This window comes from Benincasa hispida, chromosome 4 (assembly GCF_027475165.1).
Source record: "Benincasa hispida cultivar pf3 chromosome 4, pf3_genome.v1.1, whole genome shotgun sequence".
NCBI classification, from domain to species: Eukaryota; Viridiplantae; Streptophyta; class Magnoliopsida; order Cucurbitales; family Cucurbitaceae; genus Benincasa; species Benincasa hispida.
This window is the reverse complement of record NC_143481.1, coordinates 13,845,606-13,861,121: the sequence shown is the minus strand read 5'-3', so window position 1 is coordinate 13,861,121 and position 15,516 is coordinate 13,845,606. Positions and strand designations below refer to the sequence as shown.

Genomic DNA, 15,516 nt, shown 5'->3' with positions numbered 1-15,516 from the left:
AATCTAATTCATAGAAACTATTTTGAATCTCATTCAAATATTTATTCTCTCTCATTAAGCTATAATGTATCAAATACATTATAACAATTATATCATATTTAATTGAATCAACTTAATTATATCATATATAATTAAATCCCTCTTTTAATTTGAACAATTCAAATTAATCCAAAAACTGATTCTCAATCAATCCTATTGAGCTGCCAATAGGACCTCATGGACCTATAGCTTGAAGCTCAAACGGTGCATGACTAATTAATTAAACTCTTTAATTACATTATTCAACATCCGTCAACTGTTGGGCACTCCACTAAAGACCGACAGTCGCACTATAGATATATTTCTGTGTCCATTGGATATAACCAATTAACAGTACGATGACCCTTCACAAATTACTCATAAGTACAACTAGGCCAAATTACCGTTTTGCTCCTATAGTTACATTTAACTCCTTAAGTACCACTGATCCCTTTAATGAACAATAGATCATAGTCTAATTATGACTAAACCACTCTCGAACCAGGAAAGGGTGTGGCACCATATTGTTCAAGCCGCGGAATCAGCCCTTAAGAAAGAAATTTATCTACTTACCCCTGCCTCGGGGAAGGAGTGAATTCCATCTTGTGTAGCTGTGTTCCTAGCTCCCCAATTAGACGAATCCCCAAAATGGTAGGCTTGTTGAGTCAGTGATCTGGCCACTCTCACCCATACAAATCAAAGGACCGCCCTCATAGGCAAGAGTTCACAACTCACTCGGGATTCAGGTCATGTTACCTATAGTCATCTTGGTGAAATGTAAGTCTCTATTATGAACGATGTTATATATTGAGACTAAACATTTCGTGGTCCGGTCTTATACAAAGGAGTTTGTATAAAATATCCCCACTCACATGTCTATACATAAATAATCAGGATCAGATCATTTGTAGCATTTTACCACAAGTGTAACATCTACAAAGCGGGTGTAGTGTCTCTACATCTACTATAGACCATTTAGGTTATCTCTTAAACATTATCAACCTGTATGTCTCTATATACATGTTTAAGTTACAAAGATAACCTTGGATGTTAGTTTATTGATTTGTGTTTGATGCAACCAAAATATCATATATTTTATAGACATTGAATAAAATATTATATATTTTATTAAATACATAATGAGTTTGTTCAATAATATTTACAAACTATAGGACCCTACGAGATTTAAGGCATCAACCCCAAAACAGCTATCGAGCTATAGTGGTGTGACTTGATAACACGTATACTAATTAATTTGGTATAAAGAGTTTTAGCCAATTAATCTTAAATCGTTGGAGCTCATGATCTGTAGGTCCATAAGATCTCTCTACTAGCTTGTAAAACATGAACACCTTGAATTAATAAATTGACTGAATTTGGAATGATATCAATTTGAATTGTTCAAATCGAACTTTCAATTTAAAAATGTTCAAATTGAAATTAGGCTTTGAATTTGAATAGTTCAAATTCAAATTAGGGTTGTATAATTATATTTGATATAATTTTTTTAATTTATCGAAATTAAACAAAATTGAAGAATTTAACATTTAAATATTTATTTAAATATCAATTACATAAATAGGATTCATGTTTTTAAATTAGATGTGTTATTAATTTAATATTTGATATTAAATTGTTATTTAATTAATTAAATATGTTCAATTAATTAAAAATCAAATTAATTTTAATTTCAATTCAATTTGAGAAATTGAATTTTGAAATTTTGGATCTAATTAATTGTGAATTAATTAAATTTAGTTTTTAATTAATTTTAGAATTAATTAAAGATAACTGAATTGAAAATTCAAAACCTCAATAGTAGATTTATCCACATTTTGTGAAAGCATGAGGTGGTTTTATTCTAATACACACACCTAGCACTTTTTTGAGTGAAATTTGAGGTGGCTTTCAGCTGGATCTACATACCTTCATGTAAAAGAAGATTAAATAGCTCTCCATTTTTGCTGAAGAGAAGTTAAGGTTGTTGGAAATGGTTTCTACTGCAACTTTCATCTTCACCTAAAAATTCACCCATTTTTCACTTCATAAATTCAATTCAATCTGAGTTCCACCACTCAAATTCAAGGCTGAGAATAGTAGAGAAGATCTCTTGGTAGTACACTATTGAATTGGAGTTGGAATCACATGAAGAACAGTTTGGAATTGAGAGAATTCATCAAATATATGTAGTTTAGAAACCCTCTTCTGAAGTTTCTATTAAAGCATACTTTTAGAACTCAAATTAAATGTATTAGAATGCTTATTGATTCTGTTTGCTTCCATTGTGTGTTATCTTATCCTAAGAGTCTGACAGTTTCAAAGATCGATTTTGATTTGAGGTTTTGAAGGGAAATTTAGCACACGGTCCAACGGTGTGAAAGTTCGCTTTGGGAGTTTTCAACAAGGTGCTCATGGTATTTTAATGTTTAGGGCCCTTTATGTTACCTAAGTATGCTGGAAATTGGGATTTACAACCTTTGGTTGTAATGTTGGTTTAGGATTGGAGGAGTTGTTTGAGTTTGAGGTACTTTTGGAGCAGGTCACACCTTGGTGCGTGTTGAAGTGGGGTTGGAACAAACCACGTGTGGGGGTAAGTGGTTTAAATTTCTATGGATTAAATTTTTGAATTAGATTGGAGAGTTAAATGCTAAAATTTATTTATAGTTCATACTTTAGGATTTGATTCATTTTGTGTGGGGACCAGGAGGGTTGGTTTGTTTGGATAACAACGTTTAGGTATAAATTGAGGTGAGTCATCAACTGTCGGTTTGCCCTTGAACCCAAGTATGTGTTTAAGTATTAGTTCCTATGTGGCCTGAATATTATGACATGTTTGTTGGTCAGTTGGGACATGATATCACTTCCGCTCTTATGTTTCTATTTATTTGATATGTTCTGGTTTAGGAACCTAGCATGTAAAACTTTGATTATTTCACTTATTCATTTATTAATTTATTTTTCTTAATTTGTTTTAAATTAGAGCCCGTGGTATTCTGAAGAGTGTTTTTAGGATTTTATTGTTTGAGCTTTATTTAATGGAATAAAAGTTTTATTTCCTTTTTTAAATTTTTCTTTGAGAAGTTTATTGTCAAGTCTCTGCATGATTGTAGTAGCGTCCTAGAAGTACAACAAAAATTTTGGTCGTTACACATTATTTTATCCTTTTTCACTCGTATTTTTTTATTTTGCTACTATTTAATTGTAGTTCACAAAATGATTTTGTTAGATGTTTAATTAGTATGTAATATCGTAACTAATATTCATATTCATATCTGGGTTAATTAAAATAAATAAGGCACTTTACAAAAATAATTAGCCAAATTAAAAAGAATAAATTAAAAAAAGTGTCTAATAAACTCACTTTTAATTGTGTGGTTTAATAAACCAACTTAAATTTTATTAACTTTACTATCACAAGATTGAAAATTGCGAGTACCATTAAACATAAGATTCAATTTATATTCATCAGATATACCATAGAAAGTGTTGAGATCAAATACTGAAAATTTTTAAAATTATATGAGTATGTCCATGATTAACTTTTTAATACTTGAATAAATGGTTAACTTTATATTTTCAATTAGTTAAATTATTTTTTTAGAGAATTGTAAAAAAAAAAAAAATATGAAATAAGTGGTGACATAATTGAATAACAAGCTATAATGTTTTTCTTATTAATATATATCTACAATGTTTTTTTGGTAAATATCAGTCGTAATTGGTCGAACTATAATGGATGTTGTGAGATTTCAATGTTAGATGAAAGGAAATATTTTTAATTGGCCAACTGGGATTGAATACAATTTACAATCTTGTCTTCATGTAAATATTCTTCGTCAAACTAAATTCAGTGCATTCATTGAGACATTTTGTGATGCATTATCTATAGATAAAAATGATAGAGTAGTGGGAATATTTAGATATGATAGTTACGTGATGGGATCCACGTTGTTCATTTCCATCTCATTATGAAGTGAACCTGACTTAAGGTTTATGATGAGCAGTGCTCCACCCAAACTTCTCAAGTCCAACCCAAATGAGAGAAATTGAAGATAATAATAAGTTTGAAAGTCATAATAAAGAAGAGGAAAATTTGGACCCAACTAGACAATGATGGTAGTGATCTAGAGCAACCATCTATTGAACTATTTGGTATTCATGATGTCCCTGAAACCTTCAATCAGATAGATTTGAATGATATGAATATTGAACCTTATTCAAGTTTTGAAAGAAAAAATACTAGATCCGACAATATAATGGTGGGGATGATATTTAACTCAAACTGGATTTAAAAAATGCGGTAAAAAACTATATAATCAAACACCATCAAAATTTCGAGGTCATTGCATCAAAAAAGGATATTTGGTCTATTAGGTGTAAGAGATACGACAATAGTTGCACGTAAAGATTTTGTGCCTGCTACAGGAAAAAAATGGTAAATTTGAAATCACACAATATAATGGCCCCCATTTTGTTTCTACGCAAGATTGAGTCTAAATCACAATCAATTGGACTCTAATATGATTGCAGCTGAGGTAAGTAGCATCATAAAAAAAATCCATCTATCAATGTTAGTACATTATAGGACATGATATTGAAAAAAATATCGCTATTTTTAGCCACTGGAAGGTATGGGATGGAAGAAGAAAAGCAATTGCAAAGGTATTTGGAGATTGGAGGGAACCGTACAATTTGATGCCTACATGGATAAATATATTAGACAAGACAAATCTCGGTACAATTATTGATTGGAGGCTAAATGAGGTGGAGGGTGATGATAAGTTCGTCATGTTTTATAATGTTTTTTGGTCATTTGGACCTATTATCAAAGGGTTTAAGCATTGTAGACCCTTACTTCAGATCAATGGAACGCAACTATATGGAAAGTACGAAGGAAAATTGTTGGTATCTACCTCAGTTGATGCAAATTCACACGTTTATCCACTTGGATATGCTATATACCAGAGGAAAGCACTGATTCGTGGGGTTGATTTTTGAAAAATATATGGGAGCATGTGGTACATAGAAGGTCTAGAATGTGTAATCTCCGATACACACAAAGGCATTATATCTACCTTGCAAAATCCTAATAATGGTTGGCAAGATGCACATCACAAATTCTATTTACGACATATTGCAAACAATTTCAATGATGGGTATAAGAACAATATGCTGAAAAGCTTGGCGTATCGTGTAGGTTCAGAATATTAATTTCGAAAGTTTAATGAAAGCATGGCAAAACTTCAAATGGAAAACCCCAATTGCTTGAGGTTTTTTGTTTCTTTGGATATTAAACAGTGGACCCAGTCACATGATGGTGGTCATCGTTATGAGTGGTTAACCACAAACGTGGTTGAATGCATGAACACTGTTCTGAAAGGAGCTAGGAAGCTACCCATAACTGCACTAACACAAGTATCATTCTATCAAACCGTCGCATATTTTGTTGCTCATCGTGTAGAAATAGAAGTTTCTCTTGAATCTAGAGAGTGTTTTAACAGGTAAATTCATCTCATATCTAACTACTCATCTTATATCTAACTATTGTTAATGTTCAATAATTAATTCTTGTCAATGTCATAGGTATGCAATTAAGAAATTACATCATTGGGAAGGACGTGCAAATACTCATCAAGTTAACATATTCGACCACAGGACAAGATTATGTGACATCACATTTGCAATTAACCCATTAATATTGAAAGGTGGATCCACACATCGAGTAAAGTTGAGTGAGAGGACATGCACATGTAACAAGTGACAAAGTTACGGAATCCCATGTTCCCATGCCATTGCAATACGTAAAACTGTTAGTGTGGATTACTTGTACTTCATAGAAGATTATTACAAGATTTTCACCTATTTTTCCTGTTATTCACTTCAATTTGAACCTATCTCGAATAGACAACATTGACCTGATCCCAACTTCCCCTTTATTTATCCGAACAAGACAAAGGTAAGAAATGTTGGCAGATCATGTACTTCTCGTATACAAAATGAGATGGATTGGAGGGAGACAACAGTTCCCTCACATTGTACTGTTTGCAGAAAAGGACATAATTGACGAAATTGTCCTAGTTGAGGTTGTAACGCGATATAGTTAATGTACATTATTAGTGTTAACTGTAATCTCATGTATCTTATGGTTAATGTTGATTGTAATCTCTTTCCAATTGTTCATTTTCATTATAATCTCTAACTACTTGTCAGTGTTAATTGAAATCTGATGCACACGTTAATGTTATTTATAATCTCTTAGATTTTGTCAATGATAATTGTAATCTTCTTGTTTAAATGGTACTAGATGGACGATGATATTAGCAGGCGATATATAATAAAAGTAAGAGCATCCTTTTTGGTATGAATTTATTAATTAATTAGATTACTTAATTTTATTGTTTAATTACAAGGTTTAATTGTTTTAGGACATTTCAATATCTTTTTGTAAGAAAATTTTGCAAATATCAGAATATCTAATAGAACGCATACAATGGTTAGAATGTCAATAAAGACTTTGTGTAATTTAACATCTATATACAGAGTACGATATTTTGATGGTGATATTTCCGATGAAGAACAAGGTGATCCAACTAGACATAAGGATGTTCCAATTCAACCTGATGTTCAAAATGAGTATGCAACATCAACAAAGACTTTGCGTAATCATTTGAATGAATAATTGTTAGTCATTGAGACCATTAAATCATCAAAAAAAAAAAAAATTGACTAGTCAAACTAATATGAAGTTAATAAATCCAAAATAATGAAAAACAAAACTTGAATTATCTTAGTAAAAAAAATAAAGAAAATGATTTCAAAATGATTACCGATTATTCACTAAAAATATATATATCCAAGGGAAGACAAATTAAAAAGCTAAAAAACTTAAATTCAATAAATTTTTTTCATTTAATCCAAAATTTGGAGTGGAGAATAAAGAGAGAAAATTAAAAAGATATTGTACTTTTAAAAACAATTTAGAAAAATAGGGTACTTTTCAAACTATTTAGAAAATATTGTTGTTGTTTTTTTTTAAATAAGTCGGAGGTTCAAAATTTGACCTAGGTAGGATTTTGAACCATCGACCTTGCCTTATTTATTTTTTCTTTTTAATTATTACACATACAACCTTCTTTTTTCTTTTTTTAAAATTTTTTTTTTCCATTTTATAAAAATAATTTCTAAAAATATTTTATTATTTTATTATTTTATTTAAACTCTAAAAAGAATAAATTAAAAAAATAATATCTCATAAAAATAAAAAAGTGTAAATTAAAATATCTCATTTATATAAAAATAGTTACAAAAATCAATGTGTCCCACAAGGCGGACGTCGTCGATTTCGAGCTGGTTGTCGTCGTCGACTTCGAACTTGAGGTTGCTCGGGTTCTTCTTGATGTTGCTCTGGTACATTTGCAGGCGCTTCATAATATAAATATTCATTATGCTCTCCACGACCCCGACCATGTCCATGCACGTATGAAGACGAAGGACCAGCCTCTGAGTCATAATGTCCTGAACCAAATGCTGGCATCATCATCATTGGACTAACATAATCAGTTTGACTTTACGTCTGCATCATAAGGGGCAACTCTTCTACATTATAGGCCACCTCATCAAACTCATCCTCTTTCCGAATAGGTCCTCTACGTCTAGGAGCTGGTGGAGGAACAATAGGTATATCGTACATATAATGTATTTCCTCCATATAGCTTTGGTTGTCACTATATATAGCAAGAACCTGGTTCGGATCATTCGCAACCTCATGGAGTCTACTGTTGTTCGATCTCTGTGAATTATAAAACAATTAGATAATATTTAAAATAAATTTAAATTAAAAATAATTAGATAATATTCATTCATTTACCAGATGACCCACAGCTGCTCCCGGACGAGTGACGTAGCGCCTTGTGATATTATTATACCAATGAATATATTCTTGAGTGACATCCCTGTCAAACTGTTCAAGAGAAACCCCCACTACAATAAACCTTATACGATAATGCCATCGTACTATCAAATGTGCAACTTTTTCGAACCAATCTCCAGTTGTAAGTCAATATCATACAGTACGGGTTCAGTATTACAAGGCGATGGGACATCCTGCTGAAAACCAAATTGTCTCATTACCCTATCAAGAAGATACCACTCACCAATGTGAAAACATATGAGAGGACTCATCGTCCGCCATATGTTTAGACTATTCGTACAAAAATTAGGCAAAGTATGTATAATAATTTTTTACGGCTCTCAAATAACCTGAAACACAAAATATTATATTAGAGAACATTAAAGAAAAATACAATAAAAATGTGTATAAAATAATCAATTAGGTTCAGTGTAATATACCTGATCAGGTTGAAGCAGATCAAACATGTATCTATACTGGCTGACTACATGTGTGGTTGTCCTAGTCACACAAAATTTGTCTCTCCACCTAAATTTTTAAATTGATAATTTAGAATTTAAATTAACTAGATCAGTGATATAAAAATTAAATTGAATTAAAACAACATACCGAGAACCGTAGGCTCGTCCAACTAACTGAGCGTCATTAACATGATGTAGCTGTGGAGCCATTGTTGGAAATCGCTCCCAAGCCCATAGTTGCAAAAGTATGAGAGGCCCAGCTATCTCTCGAACCTCAGGTCTTGTTGCTTTGCATAGTTGTCTATACAACCATGCCAAGCATGCTCCACCCCACGAATACCGCCCCGCATCATGGAGGTTAGCTAACAGTGGCAGGAACATCAAGTGAACAAAATGACTTGATTTATCTGAAAACAGACTTCCACCCATCATTTGTAGTATATATGCTCGCGCATATCTTATGACGGTTTCCTCGTCTGCATCATCTGTGAGCTCACGAAATTGTGTTCCTAACCATATTAAACTTAACCTCGATCCTTTAATCTTGTCGGCAGGTGGGGTCGCACCGAGGTACAGTTGACAAACTTCTAACAGTCATCGTACATCACTCCGGTGACCGGCTCACCGTCAACAGGTAACCCCAACAACACTTCTATGTCTTGTAGAGTGATAGTGCACTCTCCAACAGACATATGGAATGTATGCGTCTCGGGCCTCCATCTCTCGACCAAGGCTGTGATCAGATGCCAGTCCAACTGAATAAATCCTAATCTGGCAACCCCATAGAATCCAGATGTGCGCAGTAGCGGTAGTATTCGAGGGTGGAGCGGGATAGTGCGCTGGAGAACTGCCTCTCGACGTCTGCAAGATATTTCTCCAGTAGTACGATCTCGCCATACAACATATGATCGATGAATGGACTGGTCGTACAAAACATCGGGATCAACAGGTCCTGGGTTTAAAGCCATGATCTGATTCTGAAAAATATAAAGAATAATGTATTACAATAAAAAAATTGAATATACAATAAAACTATCTACACTTAATTAAATAAACATGATAAGAAAAAAAAGAATAATGTAAAACTTTATTGATTACAATAAAAAAAAAATTGAATATACAATAGATTATTATAAAAAAATTGAATATACAATAAATTATAATAAAAAATTGAATATACAATAAATTATAATTAAAAAATTGAATATACACTAAAATGAATATATAATAAAAAATTATTTATTTTTCAATCCCTAACTATCTGGAGCCCGTCTTAGTAACGAAGGACACTTCCTTCGATTATGTCCTAACTGGTTACAAAATCCACATCGTTGTCGAGTGGCTGGTTCTGTCCAATCCATCTCGTTGTGATAACGTGAACTTTTCGGTCTACCAGGTTTTCTCAACAACGATGGATCAGGATGTAAGACGGGCATATTAGGGTGCGTGATCCAGTAATCTTCATGCGGTACAGGTTGAAATTGAGGAGAGTAACATTCAGCATACGTTGACAATTTGTAGTAGTCCTCAATAAAATCTTCGTAGTTCATGTTAAAATGTGAGCAAACGGCCATAAAATGCGAGCATGGAATGCCGAATGCTTGCCACTTGTTACATGAACAGTACCGCTCGGACTTGTTTAGCCTCAATATTTGAACGTTTCCTCCTTTGGCATTGAGACTATGACGTCCGGTCTTCACATGAAACACACCTTCATACCGATCGTATGATTGTACTTCATGTTTACTAGATCGTGCAGCCCATTTATTTATTTTGTCGTGTGCATACCTGGATTTTTACTCCACTTAGTATTATAAAATATGTTTGAAATAAATTATTAATAATATATATATATATATATATATATATATATATATATATAATATTACCGGGTGTATTTATCTTGACGCTCCAATGCATCCCTTATTTCTTCTCTTCTTTTCTCGAAATAGTTCACGCATTTGAAGAATGTTATCTGAGCAAGAGCATTTATAGGCAACATTCGAGCTCCTTTGAGGACTCCATTTATGCACTCTGATAGATTTTTCGTCATCCACCCATATCTGAATCCTCCATCATGTGCTTGAGTCCATTGCTCTAAACTAATGTTGTCAAAAAAACTCAGATAGCTCCGATTTATTCCTTTGATATCTTCAATTGCTTTGTTGAACTTTCGAATTTGAAACTGACACCCGGCACGATAAACATAATTTTTCAATGAATTAAATTTATACTTTTTATTGAAGTTGTTGACGATATGTCGTAAGCAGAAACGATGGTGACATTTCGGTCTCGTCCAACCATTTGCTGGATTGTTCACTGCTGCGATTATACCAGCATGTCGATCTGAAATTAAACACACCTCTTCGTGTGTTACAATTTCTCTCAGGTGTTTCAGGAACCATCCCCATGAGTCTACGGACTCTTCATCAGCAACGACAAATGCAAGTGGAAGTAGATGGTCGTTCGAGTCAACTGATGTAGCAATCAACAATTTTCCTCTATATTTGTCTTACAAGTGTGTACCATCTATCTGAATGATCGGCCGACATTTATTAAAAGCTTCTATACAAGGACCAAATGCCCAAAATACAGAAGTTAGGATAACATGGCCTTCAGTAAGCGTTTCTTTAACTCTCCACTCTACACGTGTTCCGGGATTGGTCTGCTTAACCATATATAACCACCTGGGTAACAATTTGTAAGACTCATCCCAATCACCGAATACTTTAGCCAACGCTTTTCTTTTTCCCTCCCATACCCTATGGTAAGGAACATGATATCCAAACTTTGATTTGATGTCGGACTGCAGTTGTGCCACACTGATAGATGGTTTTTCTCTTACGGCATCACAGAACTCTAGTGCAATCATTGATGAATCCAATTGCACGTGACTTTGACTTAGTTCTGAATAAAAACATGTATGTTGCTCATCATACTTAGTGATCTCGAACAAGCCATGCGATTTTTTCTTTATTGCACGAAGTCTCCACTTGCAACCTTCCTCCCACTTCTTACACCGAATTGTCCAAATCGCCGGTGTAGATTCAACAACCTCATATGGTGCGTGACATTTTATTGCAAAACATTTGACCGCGTGTTGTAGCATTTCCTTGTCTTGACAAATCATCCCTTATACAATTGAGTATTGTCAACGTCCACAGGGGCTACAATTGGGTCATGTTCCCGAATGCTATCTAGTACATTCATATCCAAATCATTGAATGTATTTGAAAGCATCTCATGTTCACGACCATCGAAATCCAACTCTTCAAATTCATCATTCGTTTTAGTTCTGAAGTCTCTGTACAGGTTGTTAGCCGCCATATCTTCATTATCACATGGCGATGCAACTGACTCCGGATCAGGATCAATACATTGAGTTGGATCTTCAAACTGGTTAAATGATGTATCAGGATCCACCCTATCCTATTTACATTTACATACAAATGCACTAAATTCGACAGTGGCATTGCCATTGAGAACATCAAGTTCATAACTTGTGCATTCGAAATAGGGAATGACATAAACCTTATTGATCCTAATGTTTTAGATTAGGATGTCTATATATTATTTCTATCTGATTTGTTCCCATATCTACTAAGTAACATTTCAATGAATTGTTCAAATACAATTCCACTATTCACATTTATGCTAAAACTCCCACTTGGTGGTTGGTCATAGTCAACTCCATCAATACCATCAATCATATTACCATTTGTAAATAACAAAAATCCCAAGCATTTGCCTGCCATTTTCTAAAAAAAAAAAATCAACTTTTTGTATTATACTTTTTATAAGAAGTATATTAAAAAATATTAAATTTTTTTAAAAAATTACAATAATTTTACTTTTTATAAAAAGTATATTAAAAAATCACAATAATTTTGTATTAAACTAAAAATATTAAACTTTTTAATTTATAAACATAAACTTTTTAAGTTTTATGAACATCAACTTTTTAAACATAACAATAAATTAAACTTTTTATAACTATTTTTAAACATAACAACAAATTAAACTTTTCAAATTACAATGAGGTAAACTTTTTAAAACTATTTTTTCAAATTTAATACAAAATAAAAAATTAAATTAAATTAAACTTTTTCAAACTATTTTAAACTATATTTTCAAAGTTAATACTAGAAAATCAAATATCATAAGAAATATATTTAAAAAAATCACAATAACTATCACAATAATTTTGTATTAAACTATAAATATCAACTTTTTAAACATAACAATAAACTAAACATTTTAACACTATAAACATCAAAGTTAATACTAAAGAAATCAAATATCGTATGAATAAACTAAACTTTTCAAACTATACTAAACTTTTTAAACTATACTAAACTTGTTAACTATCACAATAATTTTGTATTAAACTATAAATATCAACTTTTTAAACATAACAATAAACTAAACATTTTAACACTATAAACATCAAAGTTAATACTAAAGAAATCAAATATCATATGAATAAACTAAACTTTTCAAACTATACTAAACTTTTGAAACTATACTAAACTTGTTAACTATCACAATAATTTTGTATTAAACTATAAATATCAATTTTTTAAACATAACAATAAACTAAACATTTTAACACTATAAACATCAAAGTTAATACTAAATAAATCAAATATCATATGAATAAACTAAACTTTTCAAACTATACTAAACTTGTTAACTATCACAATAATTTTGTATTAAACTATAAATATCAATTTTTTAAACATAACAATAAACTAAACATTTTAACACTATAAACATCAAAGTTAATACTAAATAAATCAAATATCGTATGAATAAACTAAACTTTTCAAACTATACTAAACTTTTTAAACTATACTAAACTTGTTAACTATCACAATAATTTTGTATTAAACTATAAATATCAACTTTTTAAACATAATGATAAACTAAACATTTTAACACTATAAACATCAAAGTTAATATTAAAGAAATCAAATATCATATGAATAAACTAAACTTTTCAAACTATACTAAACTTTTTAAACTATACTAAACTTGTTAACTATCACAATAATTTTGTATTAAACTATAAATATCAACTTTTTAAACACAATAAACTAAACATTTTAACACTATAAACATCAAAGTTAATACCAAAAAAATCAAATATCATAAGAATAAACTAAAATTTTCAAATATCATAAGTTCAACTCACAGATTCGACGGTAGTTTTCTTTTTTCCTTCAAAGTGACAACGTTCACCAATTTTTCCTATTATTTGTTATCTAACAACAACTACAAAAAAAAATAATAAAAAAATAGAATCTATAAAAAATAATAATATAAGAACAAAAATAAAATTTATAATTATTCTTTAAAAATAAAAATTTAGTAGAATAACGAACCAGTATAGTTTATTATCAAGGGTTGTGTGAGAACAATTTGTATTAAATGAAATACAAGAAGATAAATGAAAAAGGAAAGCGGTGAGATAAAAAATGGGAGGAGATGGATATTAAGAAGAAGAGAAATGAAAACAGAAAGCAAATGGGAGGAGAGGAAGATGATTTCGAAGGCTGATTTTTTAAGGCAGTGAGCAAGGAAAATGAGGCAGTGAGCAAATGAATGGAGAATGGGGTTTAAAAGAACACACTCGACCCACGAGTTGCAAATTTAAAGGGGTGGTTGAGGGGTAGGCATGCATGTTTAAAACTGTGGAGGGCAGGCATGCATGCTGCGGGAATCCAGTCAACAGTGGCAAAAATTTGGTCAGGCACGGCAGTAGGGAATGGGACTTCACATGCTTGTCGAGGGTTGAACTTTCGACCTACATAAGTCGAAAGTTCAACGTTTGACTTATCTTCCTTGTCGAGGGTTAAACTTTCGATTTATGTAGGTCGAAAGTTCAACCTTCGACAAGCCTCCATGCAAAACTAGTCCTCCACTTTTTCTTTGCTTATCGAGTTCTCAACCTTCGACCTCCATATTCGTCGAATTCTCAACCCTCGACTTCTAGTCTCAAACAGACAAAACAACAACATTTCTTTAATTAGTTTCAAAACCACTCTATTTTTCTAATAAGTTTGTAAAACTACACTATTATAATAAAAGATCTGAATAAATACGGATTGAAAATAAGAATAAATAAAAAACGAGAAAAAAAAAAAAGAGAAGAAAGCAATTCAAAGTGTAAAAAAAAAATCAAGAAGAGACCCAATTTGGTTGAATAATGAAAAAAAGAAGAAATAAAAAACGAAAAAAGAGAGAGAGAGGGGAAAGGAATTGAGGAAAACAAAGAAAAGGGCAAGAAAACAATCATTGAAGGTGATTAGACCAAAAAAAAAAAATCACCCTTTTTTTGTTTTTTTTTGTTTTTTTTTTTTTTTTCCAAAACCATCCCTTTTACCTAATTTATTTTCAAAAATACCTTAATTTTCCAATTAACCGAGCACAGCCAGAAGAAGACAAAGTCGCCTTAGGGCACAGAAACAGAAATGAAATCACCGAAAATCAAATGCCAGCGGAGGGGGAGAACAAAATGATGGGAGTGGCAAAAATGTAATCGAACACGCAACCTTCTGATAGACCAAAATGATGGGAGTGGCAAAAATGTAGATAGACCAAAAATATATTTTAAAAAAAATTGAACCCGACGTGAATCGAACACGCAACCTTCTGATCTGGAGTCAGACATGTAACTGTATAAAATTCTCTATATATTTACATTTAATTTCATTTTCTTCCATAAAATTACATTTTGAATAAATTGTAAACGTGGATGCAACTTAGGATCTAAAAATTAATTAATCAACCATCTTTGATTTGAGGTTTCTTTGGATTTTCAAAGGAGAGCGAAAGTTTTTTTTTTTTTTTTAGTGATACTAATAATAACAATAATAATATAATTAATATAATAAATGTGATCAGGTAGAGTATGGAAATAGGAACTTCCAACCTCAAGGAAATAAATACAGGTTAATTATAGCTTAGTATTCTTTTTTTTTCGATAAGTTAATTATGCTTAGTTATACCCATGTTGGCTTGAGCATAACGGAATATGAAGTGTGACAATCCATATGTAATTATTGTGTTTGGTTGTATATAAAAGAATAGTACTAAAAAAAGTCATTTTCGTCTTTGTACTTTAAG

The 15,516-nt window shown here is 31.6% G+C and overlaps 1 protein-coding gene across 1 annotated transcript; it reads left to right on the top strand.

Annotated features, from left to right (window-relative positions):
- The first annotated feature begins 4,538 nt into the window (after positions 1 to 4,538).
- LOC150036505 (uncharacterized) lies at positions 4,539 to 5,016 on the top strand. The gene is made up of 2 exons (XM_090313148.1): positions 4,539 to 4,553; positions 4,648 to 5,016. The coding sequence occupies exons 1-2, from the start codon at positions 4,539 to 4,541 to the stop codon at positions 5,014 to 5,016; spliced, it is 384 nt and encodes a 127-aa protein (XP_090169274.1).
- The last annotated feature ends 10,500 nt before the right edge of the window (positions 5,017 to 15,516 follow it).